This window comes from Gracilinanus agilis, chromosome 1, assembly GCF_016433145.1.
Source record: "Gracilinanus agilis isolate LMUSP501 chromosome 1, AgileGrace, whole genome shotgun sequence".
Classification (NCBI taxonomy): Eukaryota; Metazoa; Chordata; class Mammalia; order Didelphimorphia; family Didelphidae; genus Gracilinanus; species Gracilinanus agilis.
Window position 1 is genome coordinate 219,395,608 of NC_058130.1, and position 26,096 is coordinate 219,421,703.

General features: G+C 34.3%; 1 protein-coding gene across 1 annotated transcript in view; it reads right to left on the reverse strand.

Moving 5' to 3' along the window:
- The window catches only part of LMTK2 (lemur tyrosine kinase 2), a 194,389-nt gene that overhangs the window by 22,338 nt on the left and 145,955 nt on the right, over positions 1 to 26,096 (reverse strand). The window contains exons 5-6 of the mRNA XM_044678966.1: positions 9,955 to 10,079; positions 1,707 to 1,851 (exon numbers count right to left, since the gene is read on the reverse strand). Of these exons, the coding sequence (XP_044534901.1) occupies positions 1,707 to 1,851; positions 9,955 to 10,079 (270 nt within the window). The remainder of the gene's footprint in view (positions 1 to 1,706; positions 1,852 to 9,954; positions 10,080 to 26,096) is intronic.

A 26,096-nucleotide genomic window follows, 5' to 3' on the forward strand; every position in this document is an offset into this window, starting at 1 on the left:
AAAGAGAATCTTATTGAAGAATGTGGTTTCTAGGCTGATGATATACAGTGACAGAAGGAAGCATTAATAAAGAGCTATGGGGACTCCTTGGTAAAACCATTTTAAAACTTTAAGAAAATATAAAAGGATGCACTGATCCAGAAAGAACAGAACCCAAGGTAACAATGTACAACTCAGCTATAAGAAATTCAGTAAGGGGATGAGTGCCTATAATTATAAGATAGGTTGATCAAGCATTTTCTAAGGGTAGAATCTAGAATCTACCAAACAACGGCTAAACTGATAGGTCAGATAGTTGACCAAGAGAACAATTCTGACCTAAAACTAAAGGAGTAGACCCAAAAAGGAAAAAACCTAATTTGAAAAAAATTAAAAGGAAGAGGGCAACTTAGGCCTGGGAGCTAGAAGTATATGGGTTTCTAAGAATTGGAGGATAAAGCACTAAAAACCTGCCTTTTCAGGAGTCTGGGATTTAAACTTTCTAGGTAACTCTCCAGCTGCTTTCCATTAGCAGCTCTGCTTGTTTTGAACTCCATGAAATATCTTGGTTCTGCATAGGATACCCCTGGTTCCTCTCCTTCCACTTTTTAACTTTCTTTTGTGTGTTGTCTTCCTCCATTAGACTGGAAGTTCCTTGAGGGTAGGAATTATCTTTTTTTGCATCTGTATCCTCAGTGCTTACAGTGTCGGACATATAGTAGGCATTTAATAAATATTTACTGAATGGGATTTTTTTAATTGAATAGTGACTCCAAAGGTCTGGGGTTAGATAATAGAATTAAGTTTATGAATTGGAAAAGGAAATGTCTGCTTTAATGTTCGAATGGTTAATATGTAATTATATTTCAAATTTACCTCTATAATGTTTTTCCATTACAACACAGAAAAGATTATTCATATATTTGAACTAACAGTAGTAAAAGAAAAAGCAGGTGGTGGGGTCCTACCTGTGAGGAGAAGGTCTCCATTTTGTGGATGGGTCCAAATTGCCAGTCATATTCATTCCTTCCTTTTTAGGTCTGCTCCTGACTTCTCAACTTCAAAACCAAGTCCTCCACCAGAACCCTCATTCTCACCTTCAATTTTTAGCTATCTTTTGCGCTATCTCTCCCCATTAGAATGTAAATTTATTAAGGGCAGGAGCTGTTTTAGCCTTTTTTTTTTTTTAAAGAGAATCCTCAGCAATAAGCAGTGTCTGGCACATAGAAAGAGCTCAGTAAGGGCTTACTGCCTTCCTTCTATAAATAGAAATCATTTTCTCCTAAGAATAAAGTTATTCCCTTTAATTTCTGAATTCTTGCAGCAGAAAGGTTACCTCAGTGGTTCCCAAACTTTTTTGGCCTGCTGCCCCCTTGCCAGAAAAAATATTACTTAGCCCCCTGGAAATTAATTTTTTTTAAATTTTAATAGCAATTAATAGGAAAGATAAATGCACCTGTAGCTATCACCGCACCCCTGGATCGCGTCTGCACCCACCAGGGGGCGGTAGTGCCCACTTTGGGAATCACTGGGTTACCTCAAGGCAAAGAAGTCTTTACAAATAGAAAGGATGAAAAGGAAAGAGATTATAGAATAAATGTAATCTAATTTCATTAATTAGAAGTAAGGCTTCCACTAATCATAAAAGTTTGCTTATTTTTTTAGACTTCATTCAAGAGAATGAATAAATCTTGACATTAGGACAATAATTTAACCACAAATATTACCTGAAGAAGGATGAAACTGGGATGAAACTGGTAAGGAAATATTTGGAACTGAAAGTGTAAAAACTTCTGCAGGAGACTGAAGAGAGGGGGTATCTTCCGCTGGTGGTGTAAAATCTATTTCATCATCAAAATTATCTTCAAATTCCTTTTTAAAAAAAGTGGGAAGAGAAGAGAATAAACATATCAGTTGTGTTGATTTATTTTAAAAAACTATTCACAGTTAAGAAATGGACAGAAAGGCGGAATGACATAGTGAATAGAGTCCTACCTTGAAGGTCAAGAGAAGTCCTGGCTCTGATCCATACTAATTGTGTGACCAAGAGCAAGTCAACTTTTGCTTTTAGTACATAAGACAACTCTAAGAGAGTGATGTATGAAGGAGTTGCTAATTTATTCTAGTGGAGAGAATTTGCATCCTGGGAGTTCCTTAAAATGAAGAATCCATTTAAGGGGAAAAAAACCAAATGGACACTTATTTGGGCTATGCTGTCAGAAAATTATAAATTCTACCTTAACTTAGATTTCCTTTACATAACCATATGTAGAAGTCTTTTGATCCCTATGCGGTTCTATGAGGCAAACAACAAATAGAAGACTGTGCCTGGGCACTGAAAGATCCAGAGTCTCTCAACTAATATGTCAGAAGCAGGATCTGAATAAAGATTTTCTTAACTTTAAAGAGGACTCTTTTACTACTATATCCTCTATGCCACAATGCCTTTCATACATACAAAAAGATTCATATTTACCAATTACTTAAATTGCCAAAATATTTTACTTTTAATTCAACTCAAGCATTTATATGAAGATTAACTGTAAAATGAGAAAATATTTTTCAATGAACATTTATGCAAATCCCAATAAAGCAAGTCAAATCAGATTCCTCACATTTTAGTAATTTTAGTTTTCTCTACATTTCCAATTGTTGATTTTTGTTAAAATACAGAAGATACCTTGAAAAGTAGCACCCACAAAAAAATAAATGAATAAGTTTGAAATCTTTGTTTTCTAGAGCCACAAGGGTCAGTATAAAGTACATAAATATGAAGATGTCATGTTTAAAATTTAGGAAACAATAAATAAGGATGTTAAGTAATTGACTGGACTAAACAAAGCAAAATTCCTATCTTCATTCATTAAGTACTATCATATAATTGGATGCTTACATTAAAGCATTTAATAGTTTAAATAACAGATAGGTATTTTATTTTTCTAGTCTCTTAGGGAATATTCTGTTTTAATGACATAGTCTACTATGTCACACTACCCAAATAGTCCATGGTTCCCTGGTGTACCTTTTTTATAAAGTAAAGCTTAGTGGGCCAAAGAATTAATGGAAAACTAAGTCTGGATGATGAGAAAAATCACAAAATGTATAGTACTCACAGCTATGTTCTCATATTGACAAAAGCTTTAATGGATGCTACTATTATTTGCATCTATGAGGTGGTAGGACAAATGAACCCTATGGCTACTTCAGTATGTGTGTGGGAACATTTGAGTAAGAGGGATTTGCTCGATTTCCCCTCTAAGCACTATTAAAGATTCTTTCATTAAAATGATTATGTTATCTCAATTTACCACCTCTTCACACAATAAAGATGCTACAAAAAACTTAGGGTCAGTGGAAGTCAACGAACATAAAATATGGTAGGGAAAAACAATGCATTTCAAAGGTTTGGAGTGGAAGCATGATACATATAGAAGAAGCTCTAGAATAGTAATCTGGAAATATAACTTCTGGTCTTAGTTCTGTTACTTAGTAGTTTTATAATTTCTACTCTTTCTTCATCTAAAAAATGAGGAGGTTGACAAGGTGATTTCTTTTTTTCAAAACAGATTTTCACATCAGCTATATTTCCTTTTATCCCTTTCTCCTCATTCTTCCCAGAAGGCCAATTATTCTTAAAAAAAAAAAAAAATTTTTTTGTTAAAAAAGAAAAGAAAAACATTTAGCAAAATCAACACATTGAAAAAAAGCTAGTGGTATCAGATGCAATATTTCATGCCCATAAACCCCCAGTTCTGAAAAGATATCTTCTCTTCGGGACTAAGCACGTTCTTTTTAATTTTGCAACATTTTGTTTCAATTATTTTTCACTAATTGATTTCTAAAGTCCTATCCAGGTCTAAAATATCTAAAATTCCTATGTTCTATATTAGTCCTAAAGAATTCAATAAACTATGGATTGAAACATAATTAGAATTAGTGAAATTTTTAAAAGATGGCCACTCATTCTTACAGATGAGTAAACTGGGGCCAAGAGAGATGAGGCAATTTGCCCAAAGTCATAAAATGCATTACTAGTAAAACTGGGATTATAACTAGGGTCTTCTGAATCCCAAGTTGAATGCTTTTTCCATTACACAATACTACCTCACCTTAAACTAATATGCAACTGACACAATCTCAGGAGTTGAAGGCTAGCCAACAGTGATCAAAAGGAACACAACGTTATTTGTACTATCCATCTTTAGAATAAGTTCTATATGACTAACTCTAAATTCCGGAAGAAAATAGGCTGTTCCTGACCTGGCTCAATGAACCCTGAATACATAAAAACTTATTGCACGGACCATGCGTTTTAGCCCTTATAAGATTCCTCACGTACTCATTTGAATGAGACAAATTGTCAGGGGGAAAAAAAAGCATGCCAAACAAAAAAAAAAAAAAAAAAAAAAAGAGGAAAAGCCTTCTGTTCATGTTACAATTAAGTCTAACGCTTCCCATCCCCTAACTTCCCAATTCTGCTATTATAAAAAGACCAAGTAGATAAGGATAATACCAAGATTACCAGTGATTCAAAAGGATTGGAACAACATAAAAAAGATAATAATAAATGCTAACTTTCATAATGCACGTACTATATGCCAGGCACTGTTTATAAATATTATCTCATTCGAGCTTCGCAGCTGTGGGAGATAGGTGGTATTATCATCTTTGTTTTACAGATGAGGAAACAGGCCAAGAAAAGTTAAATGAAGACTATGCTGGGAGTGCTGACCATAGTTAAAGGTCAGACTTTAGCTATGTCTCCAAATGGTCAGGTCTTTTATTACAGAATTATTCAAAGAACTCAAGATTTTCTTAGAAAATAATAATTATTTAATAAATAAATTACTGTTCTCCTAGAGAGGATTAATGAAGTCAAAAAGCATTTATAAAACACTTACTTTGTAGGCTAGGCACTGTGTTAAGCAATTAGTATTGCTATGAAGTGAATATGAATTTTAAAATAGAAAATTAACTAACAAATACAAAGTAAATACAAAAGAGAAAAATCTTGAAAACTGGAGAAGAAATAAATTGGAAATAAAACTTTGAAAAAGACTAACAAAATTAATGAGGAATGAAAATCAAATTACCAAAATAATAAGATAAAATCATAAACTCAGAAGAAATAAAAATTATTAGACTTTATTATATGTACAACTATATGTCAACAAACCTGAGAATTCAAAAGAAGGAGGCTAAAAAGAAGACCAAAAAAAAAATCTCACTTAAATTAACCACACTAAATAAAAATTTAAAATTTCACTAAGGAAAATTGAACTAGCTGTAGAAACATCTACTAAAGAAATAAAATCAACAACCAAACCTGGCCCAGATGGACTTATAGAAGAGTTCTCTGAAACTTTTGAGAGAACAATTAATATCTACACACAAAAATTATTCTAAAAAATTATATAGGAAAACACATTCCAACAAATTCTTTTTATGAGATACATGTAGCTCAAATACTTAAACTAGATTTGGATACTATAATGGGCCATATCATTAATGAAAATTGATTGAAATTTAAAAATCTGTCTTAAGAGTACTAAGATATAAAGTAAGGGTTTTTTTTTAAAAGGAGAAGATAGGAGTTGACTAGCACAGTGGACTGAGAACCAGGGCTAGACCTGGGAGGTCTTTGGTTCAAATCTAGCTTCAGATACTTTCTAGTTATGCGACCCTGGGAAAGTTACTTAACCCCATTTGCCTAGCCCTTGTCCTTCTGTCTTAGAGTTATTACTATGACAGAAAATAAGTATTTAAAAATAAAAAACTTTTAAAAACAAAGTCTTGGCAAAAAAGGGTACAAAAATTTATTTTAAAAAATCAATAATGATCAAATTGGAATTATACCAATCAAGGACGATTCAATGTAAGGTAAACAGTTAATGTAATTAATGTGTTAAAAGTAAAAATACACCAAGACATAAGATTTCTCAGATGGGGGAAAAGGCTTGAAAAATTGTTTGTTTGGTTTTTTTTGCTAAAAATCCTACAAAGCATAAACATAAGATATATTTTTTAAAACAGTATAAAGAGAATATCTAAAATAAAAAGCTAGTATTATATGCAATGTGAGAAAACCATTAGTTTTTCTTGTACATCCAGGAATAAAGCAAAGACATCCCCTTTCCCATACTATTATCTGACATATTTCTAGAAAACCTAGCAAAGGTAATAAGACCTAAGAAAGAAATTAAAGGCATAAAATGGAGATGAAATTATTCTTGTTTATTTATTGCATAATGGTTTACTTAGAAAATCCTAGAAGAATAGATGAAAAACTGAAATAACTGTTTCATTAAAATAGTAGTTCATTTAATAAACCAAAAGAATCAACAATAGTTCTATATAGCCACAATAAAATCCATGATGTAATAACAGAAAAGGGAGTTCCACCCAAAATATCTAAAAAAAAGCATAAGCTATTGGGGAGTCAAAATATCCAAGCATACTCAACGCACCTACATAGTTACAATTACAAAATGCTCCTAACAGAAATAAATTATTAACTTATAGAACTTAAATTATAGATATAGTGCTATGTAAACTACCAAGAGTTAGAAATGGAGCTAGATATAACAGAATTCACTGGAGGAACAAAATATCAAGAAATACAATGAAAAAAATTAGAAACGAAAAAGGAATACTCAGATTAGGAAGTAGTTATAGTGTTACTATTAGTATTAGTTTAAAAATAAAAAATAAATGAACTAGAGAGATACAAATTGCTAGAAATACTGGAAAGCAGTCTAGAATTTAGACCAGTGTCATATATTATATAACACATAAACTCAAAATGGGAAGATGACCTAAATTATTAAATATCTAACATGAAAAAATTAGATGAGAACTAGATCAGGTTACCTTTCATAGCTAAGGCTAGGAAGTAAATTCTTAATAAACAAATGTTAAGAGGAAATTACAAAAGATAAAATTATTAGGATGATATATGGAATTCAAAAGCTTTTGCAAAAACAAAATAAATACATCTAAAATAAGATAGGACGTAGTCAACTAAGAAAAAATCTTTTTATGGATTATTTCTGATAAAAGTCCAATATACAAGATATGAAGATAATTAAAAGAAACACATAAGGTCAAAAATCATTTCTACTGGAAGAAAAGGATATGAAAAAACAGTTCTCAAAAGAAGAATGGCAAACTATTAACCATATAAAAACTCTACACATCACTAATAAAAGAAATGAAAATTAAAATCCTGAAATATCACTTCACACTCAGACAACTGACAAAAACAAATAAGAGACAATACTATTGTGCTGTAAGGAATGATGATTAGGATGACTTCAGAAAGAGCTGAAAAGAACTTCTTGAACTGATGCAGAGTGAAATAAGCAGATCCAGGAAAACATTGTACACACTAACAGAAATATTGTAGAATGATCAACTGTGGCAGAATTAGCTATTATTGCCAATATCCAGGATCCAGGATAATTCTGAGGAACTTATGACAAAGAATGCTAACCAGAGAAAGAACTATTGGAATCAGAACACAGATGCAAGCATATAATTTTTCAAATGCTTATTTGGGTTTAAATTTTGAGGTTTTGGATTTATAAGATTACTCATTTACAAAAATGAACAATATAGAAATATTTTGCAAGATAATACATGTATATAACCCAGATTAAATCGCCTGCCAGCACCTGGAGTAGAAAAGGAAGGGAGGAGGGAGGTAAGTTTGATCATATAACAGGAAAACTTGTGTGGAAATTTGTTATTACATGTAATAGGAAGGGAGGGAGGGAGGGAGAGAGGGGGGGAGAGAGAGAGAGAGAGAGAGAGAGAGAAAGGAAGGAAGGAATGAAGGAAGGAAGGAAGGAATGAAGGGAGGGAGGGAGGAAGAGAGGGAGGGAGACAAGAATAGTCAATGTTGGAGGGGTTTTAGAAAGACAGACATACTAATGCATTGTTAGTAAACTTGTTAGTCCAAACATTCTAGAAAGCAATTCTGAATTGAAAGTGTCATACTCTTTGACCCAGAGGTTCCATGGCTCAGAATATTACCCCCCCCATAATACAAAGTCCTTCTATACCACAAAATATTTATAATGGAATCTTTTTGTAATCCAGCAAAGAAATGAAAAAAAAAATGGTTAAACAAGAGGAGATGTATGAAAGTAATGGACTATTACTGTACTCTTTAAGATAGGATGAATTCAGAGAAGTAAGATTTAGAAAACGAAATCATGCAAAGCATGATAAATAGAACTAGGAACAAAATATACATAATGAGAACAGTATAAATAGAAAAAAAAAATTGAAAATGCTTTGAAATTATAATGGTCAAATTTAGCCCTGAAGAAGAGATGACAGATTTTTTTGATATGTTGGTACATTTTTAGCTAATTATTTTTCTTTTTTAGTAATAAGGATTAGTTCTCTTGGATCAGAAGGTGAGTATAATACATTGGGAAATGTAGGTTATATAAAAGTAAGACATTAATAAAAAATATTCTTAAATACTGAAATTGTATGTATACAGATTTTTCTCTCTGAATAGAAAATTCCTGGTCCTATAACACTAGGCAGCTTAGTCACTAAATTAACAAAATTGATTTTAATGTGATGTCATCAACACTCCATTCATATGAACAAAATAAAATATTTAAAGACAAAATTATTGATATTAGTGATTTTCTGCTCTTTATTGTGATTTTAAAAAACTTTACTAGCATTTCAGAGCTTCTTCACTAATAACATTAAGTTTTCCTCTCATAAGAACAAAAAAAGTCACCAAAACCAACTGACAAAATGATGACATTGTAACAGTATGTATAATACTTCACTACCTGAGTAGTCTCTATACACTCAGAAGAGAAGCATGTTTCATATGATTCTTTTCCTATACCCTTCTTTGTTCCCTCTTTGCTCTTCCCCTACTTTGAATGGATTAAGTCTATGATAAAAAAGACAGTTGGTAATTTTCTTATGCCACTAGATTGGAGCAAAGTAACAGCTGCAAGGAAGTTCATATAAAGGAACTTTCAGACACAGACAGTTTTGATTACAAGGCTGCTTTTAAACATCAAAGCCCAGAAAATATTTGCTTATAAAGATTTTATAGTATTCAAATTGCAGTCTTTAGTCTCTCTGTGGCAGTACTAATATAATGGTTAGTTATTATTACTGTTAATATGTGGATATTAAGACACAAGTAACATTAAAGTATGAAAAGTTCTCCAAATTATAAAAATAAGATAGCCAATAAAATCCAGAGACTGACCAATCAACATTTTTCCTTTTTAAAAAGCCAAGTTTTATAGTTAAGATTCCCAATCGATCTCTATTGGACCTCAATTTCTGGACCTCACTTGCCTCAACTGTAAATGAATTGTTAGATTAGATGATTTCTAACAACACTATGACCTACCATGAGCTCTTAATTCAATTGCTACTACTACACTCCATTCTCCGTGATATTCCTCTCTAATAATATTTAGCTATTTTCCTGGAAAACTCTATCTTTATGGAAAACAAGGCTTCTGAAAATCATTTGAAGTTAAAGAGATAGAGGTTATCTAGCCCAACCTATAGCTAAAGGATGAATATCCTCTAAAAATATCCTCAAATGATCATCAAGCCTGAAATGGAAAATAGCTCATCTTTACAAAAAGTTTGTAGACATCTGTTCCATAGAAATTTTAAGTTATTTAATATTTAAATTTAAAATTAAAATTTAATATTTAAATTAAAGAAATATTTAACTTAATAACACAAACTTGCTAGTCTAAAAAAGTCTTATGGGCTTTCCCCCCTTTGTTTTAAAAGGAATGTATGTAACATTTCCCAAAAGAAATTAATTAAATGAACATAATTTCCTACTTGTACAGCAAAAATTTAGATTTACTATAGTGAATACTGTCAAAGATGCTATATCTATTTAATGCCATTATATCAGTTATTTCCAGAGGAATATTTAAAATGTTTCTATTTTTTAATGCTCACCTTAAAGTCTATTTCTCGATCTTTACAGCAGGATACACAGTTGACAATCAGCACTATCAATGTCAGTAAACTGCATACAGACAGAACCACAAAAAGTAAGGACACTTCTGCAGCAGCTGCTTCCCCTAAAAAATAAAAAATAAAACAAAATAAAAAAGAGGCAAGTACTCTTAAAAATGAAGGCATTCAAAATTAAATTTTAATCACTGAATCAATATATATCCCTCGAGGCATAAGATAGATAAAATATTAAATAAATTCAGTTGGAATGCATTAAATGTGGTTTATTTATTTATTTGTTTGTTTGAAAACCCTTACCTTCCATCTTAGAATCAATACTATGTATTGGTTCTAAGGCAGAAGAGCAGTAAGGGCTAGGCAATGGGGATCAAGTGACTTGCCCAGGGTCACACAGCTAGGACATGTCTGAGGCCAAATTTGAACCCTTGACCTTTCATCTCTGGCCGGGCTCTCAATCCACTGAGTCACCCAGGTGCTCCCTTAAATGTGGTTTAAATGTTTAGAATGTAGTTGTGGCCAATTTAAAATTCTCTCATTTATACCTACAGTTAAGCAATGAATGAGTTATCTGAATAATGATTTGTCAAATCTGATTTGAACATTTTTTGGATTGAGGTATACTAGTAGAAATCATTTTCTCTAAAAAAGGAATTTTCCCTTAGTAGTCTAATGCCATTCACTAACTTCAGGTAATATATCTATGGGGAAATCATAGATAAAAAACAAACAAAGAAATAAAAAAAACAACACTGTTCTGTAAGCTGTGTTCTGTCCAAGCTATGATCAGGCAAATTTTGTTGTAGACCAATTAGTTCATTCAATAAAGGCCAGAGTTTGTCTATAACAAACAAAACCAACTAAATTTCCATCAAAGATAATTCTGTGAACTTGGGTAAATTATTTCCCCTGCTCTAAAATGACTGGCTTTTATATGTTTAAAAAAAAAATTAAAGCAGGAAAGTGGGTGTCCTTCGACTAGAGAATGGCTGAACAAATTGTGCTACATTTTATATGGAATATTAATGCACCATAAGAAATAGCAAATATAAAGAAACCATGAGATACTTGGGAAGACTTATGAACTAAAATAGAGCAAAGTAGAATCAGAACAATTTATACAATGCAACCACAATAATGTAAAAGAAAACAATACTAAAGGACTTCAGAGTTTTGGTTAGTCCAGGGATCAATTGTGACTTCAGATGATAGAGGGTGGAGCATGTCTCTTGATTCCTGGCAAAGGAGTGATGGGCAGATAACACAAAGAAGAACAAGGCATCCATTTTAAAATATGCTTAATATGTTATTTTGTTTAACTATATTTCCTCTACAAGGAAGAGTTCATTGGGGATGGGATGTTACTAAGGAGTGGTAAAAAATAAAAAAGTGTGAATGACATTTCAGAATAATGTAAAATGCAGAAATTGGACTATGTAACGATTAAAAATGATAGACGGATAAAATGAGGGAAATTAGTAGTTTAATTAAAGCCATGGCCATGTTGATAAAATATATAATTTGACCACGTGTCTGATAAAATCTCTTCAAAGATACCGTCAGTGCCCCCCATCCTCGCTACGTAGCCAAGAGGTCATCTCAAACCCGACCTCCGAATTTAAGCTGCCCTATACGTTGGATACATCCCCACGTCTCAAAACCGGAAACCCATTGGATCACTGGGGATGTAGTCTCAAAAGTTCCCCATATGTCCACAGGAAGTCTGTAAGATACTTTTAAATGGCACCTCCCTGAATTCCAAACACACAACTAGAGGATCTCTTTAATACTTCCCAGTCCTCATACTGTAATTCTTGCATGAACAAAACTTATCTGTGGATAGTAATGTAATAACAAGCTGTCAAAGACAAAAGATAAGAGTCTCATAAAACTATTTTGGCTAATGGTTGAACTTAAATCCATACTATAAAAATATGCTGCAAAAACAATGTTAGTTGATGAACCTCAAGGATATCAAAGTACATTCTTCTTGGAAGTGCAAAACTAGTGAGAAATGAATCAAAGCAATCTTTTAGAACTGGCATTCTTGTTGTAGCAATTCATTTACCTTATTCTTTTTTCCTGCTTTTTAAATCATTCTGATTTTCATTTTGTTTTAACAAGTTGGTGATCTGGCTGGACACAAATAATTGATTCAGGTTTGCCTCCCACATCAACAATGAATTTTTTCTTGTTTGTTAAAATATAATCAATTTTACATTTTTTGTTTTTATTATCTTGTTCATAATGTCTACTGCCTATCAATTATTTTCTCAACAAAGTATGAGGCTTCTGCATAGTCTACAAGTCTTTGGTCTCTCTTATTCCTTCTCCCTGGGCCATGTTTTTCTCTACACTTCTCAGAATTCTAACCTTTTTCACCTTTGTAAAGAAATCCCTAAATATTAGAGATTATGCTGATTTAATACAGAAGATGTCACTGAGCTCTTAATAGAACTTTTCTGACTCTTCACTCTTAGCTTAGCACCTTTTGGTACATAAGCTGCAATTATTTACAGGGTTGTTCTTTTTGCAAATATAAACTAATACCACCAATTTCTTTCTTTGTCCAAGGATATATTGTTGGAGAGGAATCATATCAATCTTGACATTTCTAGATATAAAAAAGAACAGAAGAACATTGTAGAAAGTATGGCATATAAGAAACTCCTTAGAGAAACAAAAAAAGAGATGGTGGCTGCTTATGTACCAAAAGGTTACTGAGGCTAAAGAGTAGAGAAAGTCTACTAACAATCAACATACCCACTGCTACACTGGGACTTCTTTGTAAAGGTGAAAAAAGGTTAGGATTCTGAGAAATATATGGGAAAACATGGCTCTCCTACTTGTGTGACTGAGCAATAGCTTAACCTCACTAGGCCTCAGATTCCTCATCTGTAAAACGATTAAGTTAGACTTGTTTACCTTGTCAGATACCTTCCCAGTCTGAAGCTTTGATTTTGTAATCCTAAGTATCATACTAACTGAATACCAGCCTTAAATATATGTGAATAATAATTCTACTATGTATGCCATACTCCTTCCTCAATCCTGCCAAGATGCTCGCTGTCTATAGACAGCTATAATTAGTGCAATGGATAGTATGCTGAACCTGGATACAAGAACAATATTTTTATTATTTAGCCCTTTATATATAATTTGTATCATAAAACTAAGGTGGTTGTTTAGCCTGACCTTACTCAGACTTCTACAATATATGGAAACATGTATTAATTCAGTTTATGAAAAGGATTATATAAACTACTGAATAAAAAAATCTGATGACCTATAATAGTACTACATTTTTGCACTTTTAAAAAATTTCTCTCTTGAAAAGCTCAAAATACTGAAAACCTGTAGTGACTTTACAAATTAGAAATGTATAGACTTTTAGAGAAAAAAAAAAAGAAATATAAACAGATAGTTTCTTGCCTATCTAGGTAGGTTAGACAGGAAAGATGGGTTTTGCAATGACTATAAAGAGAAATAAATTCTAGGCATTAAATACCATAACAAAAAACAAACTTCTTGTTGTTCAACATAGAGATTCCCCATGCCTAGTAGTGTCCTTGATCACAAGTATAATGAGAACATACAGACAGGCCACTTCAAATTGAAAAACTTTTATTAAACTACTAGAGTGTAAGGCACTATGTCTTGTATTTGGGTTAGAAAGATGAAAAACAAAAATGTCTACCTTCACAGATTTTACAGTCTAATTTTTTAAAGGGGACTGAGGAGGCAATATGATCTGTTATATCATTCCACCTCTTACTTTCTCAATCTCTGTGATAATGAATTGATGGCTGCCTAAATGTATGCCATACTCCTTCCTCAATCCTGACAAGATGCTGTCTATAGAAAGTTATAGTTGGTGCAATAGATAGTAGGCTGGACCTGGAATCAGGAAGACAATAGTTCAAATCCTGGTTGTGGGACTCTAGGCAAGTCACAAAGTCTGCCTGCAGCTATAAAATAGGAATAATAATAGCACCTACCTCCTACTTTGCAGAGTTTTTATGAGGATCAAATTAGAAAATATTTGTAAAGTGCTGAACATAATGCCTGGCACATAGTAAATAAACATTATATATTATTCTAACACCTCCCTCCCCCTGCCCACCAGTAGGAGTTAATCTATTGTCCTTTAGGACATTTTCCTTCCTTTTTCAAGTTTAGGCACCTCACACTGTATGAGGCTCTCCTCATACAAACTTTTATCCTTTAAACTAGAGCAGAAAGATCAAACTCTTGAGCACATTTCATGCATGCACTAGACTAAAATTTAATTGGGAGATATTTAATAAAATAGATAAAAATACAACATAAATAATGTGAATTTGTGATTTTCTAAGTCAATATACAGCTAACAGGGACCTATTTAAGTACTGGAGGACTTTAACATTTGGATATCCTTTCAAACACTTTAATTTCTCAATTCCTTAATCTACTGAGCTCCCATGACCTATTTCTTTTCTCTACTTCTGTCTCACACAGGGATGATTCTATCCTTGATCTTGCCATCACCCCCAAATTTCCACTTCAGTGATCAAAAATATGAATTTTTTGTCAGATCATAGTCTACTATCATTCTATTTTTCCCTATACCTTACCTTTACCTAGTATTCATTCAAGATTTCCAAGTGTTCTGTTTCTAATTTCCTTGCAGTGCAATACCACTTTTGTCCCTTTCCAATCTTGATCCACTAGTAACTAGTTTTGATTCTAAAGAGTTCTCTGGAATAACTTGGCTGTCTTCTCCCTCCACTCCTGCTGCCCTACTTCTCTCACTGGTAAATTCTTTATAGAACTTCCATTTTGAGGGAGGGATCAGGTGAGCTATCCTTTATTATTTCCTTTTATGTGTGTCTTCTCCTCTAGGCTGAAACTGTCTTTTTCTCTTCTATTTGGATCCCCAGTGCTCAGCACAGTTGGCTGGCACATAGCAAAGTACTTAATTAATGCTTGTTGACTTGATTTACCCTCTTCTATCTTCTAACATTCAAAACTGGGCAAACCTTAAATCTGGATAACTCCCATCTACCTTTCTCCTACTTCTATACTGTTGAGTAGAACTGGAGAAAAGCATGCAACTAAGTCAACCAGGGCTGCCACAGATTTATGCTACCTGATCTCAATTGGGTTCTCTCTTCAGCAACACAATCTCTCTCTTCCATGATTTTCTATCCCACTCTTTCTTTTAATACATTTTTTTATTAAGAAATTTTCCCCATGTTTATATGATTCATGTTCTTTCTCTCCCCTCCTCCCAATCCCCTTCCATAGCCAACATGCAATTCCACTGGGTTTTACATGTGTCATTGTCTATCCCACTCTTCAAAGAGGCTGCTCGAAAAAAAGCTTCTCTTCAATCTTTCTACATTATCTTTCCCTTTACTCTACTTTCCACCCTCTGCCATTCTCTCAGCTGAAGTTACTTTATGGAGAAAATAAATCATTTTCAGTAAGTCTCTTCTCCCTGTTTCTACATTTCAAAATACCTTGACATCATCTTTCATTCTCCCCTTCTTTTTTGTAAAGGTTAACCCATCTACAGAGTCCCTTGATCCCATTTCTGCATGTTTTCTCTACCAGCTCTCATAAGCACTTATCTCCTGTCTCCTCTCTCTCCCTTTCATAGCCAAACTCTAAAAAAAAAAAAAAAAATGGCATCTACATCCACTCTCTCCTTCCTCTCTTCTTACTCACTTCTCAGACCTCTTCTCTATGGCTTCTCAACCTATCCTTCAAATGATATGCTCTTTCTAAAGTTACTAATGGTATTATAATGGCCAAATCTGATAACTTCTCCTCAATCTTTGCCTTTCTTGATCTCCTTGTAGCATTTGATACCACTGACCAATCCTTTTCTCCCGGATCTTCTCTCCTTGGGGTTTTGGTGACCCCGTTTTAGTTTTCCTTCCCACCCAACTAAACATGTTTTGAGTTTCCTTAATATCTTTATCATAATAACTGTACATGTACCCTATGGCTTTCTTCCTCTATAATCTTACTTGAATTCATCTTCCACAGGTTTATCATTGCTTTGCAAATGAATCCTACATCTATATATTAAAACTTAATCTCTTTCCTAGGCTCAAAGTACCTCCAAAGTGCCTAGTAGATGTATCAAACTTACTGTCCTGAAAGTATATCAAACTCAACATGCTCAAAAAAGAATTCATCATCTTTGTCTCTAAACCTATATCACTTCCCAATTTCCCTATTTTTGTTGAAGACATAGCCATCCTTCCACTCACTCAGATTCATAACTTAATCAGCTCACTCACTGTCACATCCCATATATCTAATGTTACCAAATATTGTCTCTGCCTTCGTCATATCTCACACATCTATCTCCTTTTTTTCTACTCTCACAGCCAGGGCCTTGGTTCAGGACCTCACCACTCTCACCTAGACTATTTCTATAGTCATCTAATTGGTCTTTTACTTCTCTAGCTATAGGTAGCTAAATGGTACAGTAGATAAGAGTGCTGGGCTTGGAGTGAAGATGGCCTAAGTTCAAATCTAGCCCCAGACACTTACTAGCTGTGTGATCCTAGGCAAGTTATTTTACCCTACTTGCCTCAGTCTTCTCATCTGTCAAATGAACTAGAGAAGGAAGTGGCAAACCACTGTAGTATCTTTGCCAAGAAAATCTCAAATGGGATCATAAAGAGTTGGACATGACTGAAAAGTGACTAAACACATTAAGAACCTCTCCAATCCATTTTCTACATGCTGCTGCCAAAGTGGTTTTCCTTACAGAAAAGGCATTACCATGTTATTTCCCTACTTGATAAGTTTCAATGGCCCCCTGTTACCTAAAAAAAAATTATGCTTCTTTGTTTATTTAGTCAGCAAAGCCCTTTGTAGCCTGGACCCCACTTAATGTTCCAATTATATTATCATAATTACTCTTCTTCAGGATAGCTAGGTGGCTCAATGATAGAGAACCAGGTTTGGAAATACGAAGGTCCCAGGTTCAGATCTGGTCTCAGAAACTTCCTATCTGTGTGACCCTGGGCAAGTCCCTTAACCCCACTGCCTAGCCCTTACTGCTCTTCTACCTTGGAACTGATGAGCACTGATACTAAGACAAAAGGTAAGGGTTTAAAAAAAATAATCGTAATTACTACCCTTCAAATGATCTTTGGTCAGGCCATCTTGCATCTTTTTGCTGTTTCTTATAATCAGCAATCAACCCCCCATTTCTGAACCTTTGCACTGCCTATACCACTTGCCTGAAATACACTCCTGATTCACCTCCATCTCTTAGAATCTCATTTCCTTCAGGTAGCCTTTTCTCACTACAACCACTTCTTTTATAGGTGCCTTCTTCTCCAAAAACTTAATATGTATTTAGTCTGTGTGAACACGGACTGTCTTCATTTTTGGTTGTTCTAACAAAGACTGTCTCCACCAAAGAATGCCAAGGTTCCTTCTGTATATACATTTCTAGCATTTAGCACTCATGGCCCTGAATATGATTCACTGATGGTTTAACTGACTGAAAGGGAACTCCTGGTAGGAGGAACTCTTTTTATAAATGCAGATTTGCGAAGTGCTCTGCAACTTACACTCTCAGAGAGACTTTTAAGGTCAAGAAATCAATTTGTACCACTGGAAAAAAAAATGGCTTCCAGATTCAAAGGCCAGCACTCTACAATTATGCCAATCTGCCAAATATAATCACAGTTTCCAGAAGGTCTCACAGGCCTATTTATCTCTTTTAATTTACCCTCCAAATTTTTATTCTTTTCTAAAATGTAAGCTCCTTCAATCCCAGGGGAATTATGAGAAAGAATGCTATCCGCATTGAAAGAAAGAACTGTGGGAGTAGAAACACAGAAGAAAAATATATAATTTATCACTTGTTTATATGGGTATAGGATTTGGGGTTTTGGTTTTAAAAGACTATTACAAAAATGAATAATATGGAAATGGGTATTGAGTATATACATGTATAACCCAGTGGAATTGCTTGTCAGCTCTGGGAGGGGGAAGGGAGAGAACATGAATCATATAATCTTAGAAAAATATGTAAAAATAAATAAAACTTAAAAAATTAAATAAAATGTAAGCGGCAATGGGAGGAGGGTTAAGAGGGGGTGAAGGTGAAAGTAAAAACATGAATCATGTAACCATGGAAAATTTTTCTAAAAAAACAATATATTTAAATCATTTACTTATATTTGTATCCCTAGAACTTAGCATAGTGGTAAATATAACTTAATAAATGTTATCTATCTATCTATCTATCTATCTATCTATCTATCTATCTATCTATCTATCTATCTATCTATCTATCTATCTATGGATGATATGTCTACTGGCCACATATTACTCAAGAAAGTAAGCTGAAAACAAGGATGCTGTGCTTTAAGCAACACAAGATCTTAGCTAGGGATTTACTGGGAAAAAGTGTTAATGTTGGAATCAAAAAACTTAGGTTCAAAGTCTAGCTTTGTCCCTTTGGGCAAATAATTTCACTTCTCAATCTCTGTCTACTCAAACTTTTAAAATATGGATATTGGACTAGTTGATCTCTCAGGTCACTTTGGAGGTAATGTTACTTTAGTCCAACCCCTTATTTTACACATAAGGAAATGGAGGCCCAGAAAATTAAGTAACTTGCCAAAGGTCAAGCAGGAAATACAGATATCCCTTCCACATTGCAACTTTTCCCCACTGCAGTATTAATATATCAAAGGTCAGCAAAAGAAATTAAATGGGAAATTTGGGTAAGTTTTGCAAAAGCCAAAGATGGCATACAAAGGTCAATAGACAAGACAGAAAAAGTTTAGTAGCTATATAGCCTAACCAAAAACTTAACCCAAATTCTACAAACACTCTATAAAAGAAAAGAAAAAATTCAGTCTTCTCTGTTGAAAGGGAGCGCCAAAAAAATTTACACTGCCTCACCCCTAACTTAACCTAATGTGGAAGGGACACTCTACAAGGTCATGGCAGAGCTGAGATTGGAACTCAGGTCCTGTGATTCCAAATTTAGTGTTCTTTTCAGTGTACCATTCTGCCTCCCTGAGATTCAATAATGAATTCCTTTAAAAAGGTGGTATTTGCCTAGTACAATGATGGGCAAACTTTTTAAAGAGGGAGCCAAAGGAAAGGAAATGCTCATCTGTCAGTCTGTTTCTAAGGCAACTCTTTCAAAGTGTCATTGCATTGTATCCTACTCATTGTATTCATCAGATTAGGAATAATGTTGAGCAGCTGGATAGAACATTTCAGGGGGCTGCATCTGGCCCGCCAGCCGTAGTTTGCCCATCACTGGCCTAGTACATTTATTATATACCCGTCCTGTATTAGTCATTGTTGGTACTGAGGATATGAAGACAAAAAATGATTATAATCTATGGACAGAAATTAACATGTAAACAGATACACTTGACAAGAGGTAAGGTATGATAGATGCAAAAGAATTATTCAGTCAAACTGCTTGAGGAAAATTCTAAGGAAAAAGAACACCATCAGCTGGGATAATCAAGACTGAAGTCGGTGACATTTGTGTTATTGGTTTAAATCTTGTGCCTTTGAAATACATTTCCCAAGAGCCCACTGACTTCCTGTTGTTATGCACTGACGTAGACAGAGGGATAAATTGGGTGGTCTTCCACAGCTAGCTCTCTCCTTCCTATGGTGGCTTGCAGCTGGGAACACGGGCTGTTTGAATAGGTAGATTAGCCATGGGCACGTGGTTTTATTTTGTTGACTATTCCTTTACTTCTAGTGGTTATTAATAAAACTTACAAAAATATAATATTTAAAGTTATTATTATATATTAATTTTAATTTTTACACCCTGGAGATGAGCTTTAAAAAAAGCAAACTGTCTTGGTATCAATTCTAGGACAGAAGAGTGTCAGGTTAGGGAATCAGGGTTAAATGAACTGCCCAGGATCCCACAACTAGGAAGTATCTGAAGTCAGATTTGAATCTAGGTTTTCCCAATCACAGGCCTGATACTTTATCCACTGTGCTACCTAGTTGTGCCTGGAAATGAGCTTTTAAAAAGGATTATGAAAATCAAATTATGAGGAAAGAGTGCATTTCAGATTTGGGAGATTACCTCATGTGTAACTGAAGCAAGAGGTGATCATGTGCTGGGTTCAAGAAACAGCAAAATCGGGGGGGCAGCTGGGTAGCTCAGTAGATTGAGAGTCAGGCCTAGAGACTCCCGAGAGGTCCTAGGTTCAAATCCAGCCTCAGACACTTCCCAGCTGTGTGACCCTGGGCAAGTCACTTGACCCCCATTGCCCACCCTCACCACTCTTCCACCTAATGAGCCAATACACAGAAGTTAAGGGTTTAAAAAAAGAAAAAAAAGAAACAGCAAAATCTACATGGGTTGGAATGGAGACACAAACATTACAAAAAGGGAAATAATATGAAATAAGATATGAGTCAGATTGTAGGAGGCTTTAAATATCACGATAAGGAATTAGTATTTTATCCTAAAGTTAATCAGGAACCCCTGAAGTTTCTGAGCAGGAAAGTGACATAATGCAACCTCTTCCTTAGAAAGATTATTTTGGCAGTCATGTGAAGGATGTTTTAGAGAGGAGAGAACTGGACACAAGGATTGTATTGCAACAGTCGAAATGATATGTGATAAGGGGAGAGAATAGCCTAACTAAAGAAAAGGAAATAGATCAGAGATGTTGTATAAGTAGAATTAACATAATTTGGTAACTGGCCAGATGTGGAAAGTGAGTCAGGGAGAAGAGTCAAAGGTGACTGAAGTTTTGAGTTGGGGTGACTTGGAAGATAGGATAAAAGGTATCAACGAAAAAGGAAAACTAGGAGAAACAGGCCTGGGAGAGAATATAGGGAATTCAGGACTGAACATATAAAATTTGAAATGCTAATTTCAATGAGAATAAGAGTTCAAGAAGGAGGTTGGGTTGGATATTTAAATTTGGTAATTATCTATTTATTATTAAAACCATGGGAATGGAGAACCAATGTGTTAATTAGATTAAGTCTACACTGCCCATCTTTAGACTTAATCACCAAAGGTGTAAGCACCTTCCAATTCTGGGAGTTCCTAACCCACTTGTGCTAGAGTGAGTAACGAATCAGAATGAACCGACCGCCCCCTACACTTTCTATGACAAAGTGTCTATTGTGATTGGACACGCAGGCAAACGTGAGCCTTTAAAAGAGGGAGTTGAGTGAGTGAGGTGGCTTCTGGTTTGGTGAAGGGGACCTGAGAGAGCTTTGCTGGTTCGTGACTGAGGGGCTGTTCCATGTGGTGAGTTTAAAGACTGAATATTCCTGAACTTCTATTAAGAAACTTCCTTTTATAGTCTCTGTGAATGAAGTTTGCTCCATTCACTTCCAAGCCTCAGGCCCTTTAACCCTCAGCTGAGGGTTAAGATGTACCGGGATTAATTAGGGAGATAGATTCTTATTTTCTTCCTCTCTCTCTTCTCTCATGTAAATAAACTTCCATAAAAGTCAATTTTGACTTGAGATTATTTTTAATTGAGGATTGATAATAGTTCAATCCTCTGGCGACCACCTTTTAATATATTGAACCCATAAAACCGCTTTTTCACCCTTACACCAATAAGGAAAAAATTAAAGGAGAAGCCCTAGAGCAGAGCACTGTGGGATAAACATACTAAAGAGGAAGAAGAAAAATGGTTAGCTAACCACTGAAGAAAATGTAAATGGAACAATCAGGAAAAAAGGAAGAAACAGGAGAAAATACTCAGGAAGGGGCAAACCAATAGGATCAATCACTATAGATGGAACAGTGGATAGAGTGCTGGGCTGGAGTCAGGAAAACCTAAATTCAAACCTGATGGCCTTAGACACTTATTAGCTATGTGACCCTGGGGAAGTCATTTGACTTCTAATGGTCTCAGTTTCCTATCAGTAAAATAGGGATTAAAGTAGTCCCTACTTTCCAAGGTTGTTGTGAGGCTAAAATAAGATAATAACTGTAAAATGCTCAGCATAGTCCCTGGCACATAGTAAGCAATATATATAGATGTTAATTGTTTAAAAAAAGTCATGTTGACTGAGAAGTGATTGATTTAGCATATAAGAGGACATTAGTTACAAACATATTTGGAATTATCCAAATAAAGTGACTATAATGTCCTTATCTGTTGACTCAAAGAGTCCACTGTTAGGCATATCCTCTGACATCAAAAGCATTTATATCAGCACTTTTTTTGGTAGTAAAGAACTTGAAAAAAAGTAGATGATTGTCAACTGAAGAATGCACAAGCAAGCTGTAGAATATAAATGTCATGTGATAATAATGTGCTGTAAGAAACAATGGGCATGATGAATGCTGAGGAACATGAAAAGACTTACATGAACTGATGCAAAGTGAAGTAAGCAGAGCCAAGGAAAAATTACACACAATGATATAACAATGCAAATAGAAATAACCATTACAGAACTGAAATTAAATTCACAAGTTATAAAAAATGTTTATCCACAAAAAAGAGATATGAGAAGACACTCTTTTCCCTCTTTCTCCCTACCCCAGATACCTGTACTTTCAAGGGTCAGTGTCTAGGGCTGGAGAATATTTCTTATAACTTTAGATACTTTTGATACATTGACTGATCTTGCTGATTTTTCCCCCTCTTTTTTTTTCTTTTTAAAAAGATTCTTTGTTATGAGGGATAGCTCTCTGGAAGAAGGAAAGAAGGAATATAGCAGAAACCTAGGCAATGTGACAACAAAAGATATCAATGAAAAAAAAATATTCTAAAAGAAATTAGTGACCCTTGAGAGTAGTTCAGAAAAAGGAAGAGGCTAGACATTGCTACAAGGAATTTAGGGAACTGGTTGTGAGAAAGCAGAGGCAACAAATGAGATATAGGAAAATAACTCGAGAGTATAGTGGAATCTATGGAGCAAGTTACATAATAGGAAGAGTTTGAAGATGATAATAAATGGACTATAACAGATATGGAAATTAGTCTATCAAAAATTTTTATAATATTAATAAAACAAAGAGCCTAAAATACTAAGGCAGCTACAGAAAAATTAATACTTCCCACCTAAAAAAAGAAGATTGATGGGCATTTTTAGCAAACATGATAGATAGGTTAAGAATCTAAACAAATATCTTTGGAAAAAAGAGATATCATTTTATCAAGCCAAAGCCAAAGAAGGTAAAAAGGCAGGTGCCACTGAAATGGAAATTCAAATGTAACTGAAAGTGGTTTGCCTCTGGATAAAGCTTATAAAATAGCTATGATTTTGGAATCAAACACCTCTTATATGTAACTTTTTCATATTTCTCAATATTTAACAGAGAAACGGCAAATAAACAACTAAGTCATGCAGCTTAGTTTGTTAGAAACAAGGGTTTTTTGATGATAATTCAGGACCAGGACACCACCAACAGAAACTACCATATTCTTATGAAGCCTGAATTTAGTGGTCTATGAATATAATGCAAAGAAATGGTAAAGACAGTGCAACATATTATTGGAGGCTATGAAAATTTAGCACTTAGTAAACACCTAGCAAGACATGATCCAGTGGCTAGAATTATTTACTTTTCATGGAAAATTTCAACATTACAAACACAGACCTCAAAATAACCTAGAGAACTAAATAATAAATCATTCTGGAATCATGGAATAAATTGTCTCCAACCATTTTCTGTAACACCGATCCATAAAAACTTAAGAACAACCATTTTTTTTTTTAAACCCTTGTACTTCAGTGTATTGTCTCATAGGTGGAAGATTGGTAAGGGTGGGCAATGGGGGTCAAGTGACCTGCCCAGGGTCACACAGCTGGGAAGTGGCTGAGGCCAGGTTTGAACCTAGGACCTCCTGTCTCTAGGCCTGACTCTCACTCCACTGAGCTACCCAGCTGCCCCCAGAACAACCATTTTAATAGATATCTTTAATCAAAATTCTCAATCTTTATGCTACATGGAACAAAAAGCCTTTAAAATACAGAGAACTAACAGAAGAGAACAATATCACATAGGAACAAGACAAAGGTGTTATCATTAACCAGTGTGGCTTTGCAAGTTAATATGCACCCTTGCACTACAAAGGACATGTTATTCCTGTTGATTTGTCTAATACTGGAGTTGTACTGAGAATGCTTTCAATGCACCCATAGAAGATGAGCTTATATCCTAATATTTTTATGTTATTGCCCCCAAAAAACCCATTTATATTTATAACTTCAGTTAGCCTATTGCCAAAAAACCCCGACCTGAACAATAGCAGCCTGCATATAATTAAATATAAAGGAATAATAGCAGATTAATAATTTGTCCCAGGATCAATTTCTCTCTGAACATGATAAAAATTTTGAAAAGAATGAGATGTATAGTTATTATATATAGATTTTTATAGCTGACATTTATATAGCTCATTAAGGCAAGCAATCATTTACATATGTTATCCCAAAAGACAGAATGATAGAAGAGGCAAGAGGCAAGCTTCCAAAGGAGAGAGGCATAATTGGAGAGAGCAACTTTGGTAAAAAAAACAGCCTCTTTTCTGTGATTATAGCAAAAGATGGAAGGATGAATGAAGATGTAGTGATAAGTTTTGAAAGTCTGAAAGAAGGGAAATAAAGTCACAAATAGATGGTCAATCACATTGAAAATTTTCATGAAACTTGCTTCAACTTCAATACTTCCAATGATACACAATTTTATTGATATCAGAGTATGTTATACTGAGTATACACAGAATAAGTGCACACTTAAGGACTAAGCATATATTTTATAGACAGGTAAAAGGAAAGGAAGTTTCTCAGTGTAATTCAGCAGTTTAGTCACAGCTGGTCCCTGACCCTCTAACCCAAATATTAAACAAAGCTCTAGAAATTCCTCAAAATACAACCCTGGTTGAAGTAATTTACTTACTAGTCATCTATGAAACAATGATCCAAATAGCAAACTTTTTAAAAGTATTGGCTGGGAGAAAAATGGTGTTTTTAAAGGAAAAGTTTTCAGAATTTACCCCAAAATTAATCTACTTAAGAATGAAGTATAATAGCAAATATGTCAAGCTGTTTTCGCAGGCCACCATTCTGTATCTAATTTTAGTAGAATTTGAGGAAAATATACAATTTTTCTTTGTTCTGGAGAAATGTACATATTCATGACCATACCTGGCTTCTTATTAATAACAAGAAATAGAGGTTTCACTAGCTATGTAAAAACCTCTGTTGTTTAACTTTTTTTTTTTTAATTTTAGTCTAAGGAAGCAACATCTCCTGAAATAGGCATACAAGTAGAAATCTGCAATTCACTAAGAGAGATAGATATCCTGCATAAAATGAATGCAAAGCGTCTGTTTTAAAAATATTTTTAAGACAGTATCAAAATTTTTAAAAATTCATTTGAAAAGATTATTATAGCATATGCCACAAGAAAATTATCTAGTGAAATGTTTATGTACTGAATTTCTAATAAAAAATGACAGATTTGGAAATGTCTGAAAAATATTTTCCTAAATATGAATTTATCTCATAAAAAATAAGGCTATATGGTTCTTCTTTTCTTGGGTTATTAGATGAACTTTTTTTTTTTTTTTAAACCCTTAACTTCTGTGTATTGACTTATAGGTGGAAGATTGGTAAGGGTAGGCAATGGGGGTCAAGTGACTTGCCCAGGGTCACACAGCTGGGAAGTGTCTGAGGCCGGATTTGAACCTAGGACCTCCTGTCTCTAGGCCTGGCTCTCAATCCACTGAGCTACCCAGCTGCCCTCCCATATTAGATGAACTTTTAAAGGGTACTTCTTCAGCATTTCAACACTGAGTGTCTCCTGAATAAATGATTAGGCACTGGGAAAAAGAGTTTCTGCAGAGCATGGGGAAGGTTATCATGAAAGATTTCATGTTTTAACGGAAATTAGGGATTCAAAGAGGCTGCAGTGAGCAAATGTACTTTTCCTAGAATAAGAGTTACCACCAGAGCCCATGGAATCTGGTGAGGTCAGCAAGGGAGAGAATGTAGGGAAAAGGGCTTTGAAGAGTCAGGTCTCTAGACAAGTAGAGGGTACTATTATCAACATTTTAGTTCAGGTATAAAAATATGCTATTTACATGCAGGAATTGTGCTGTTACAATATATTACTATAATTACATATCTAT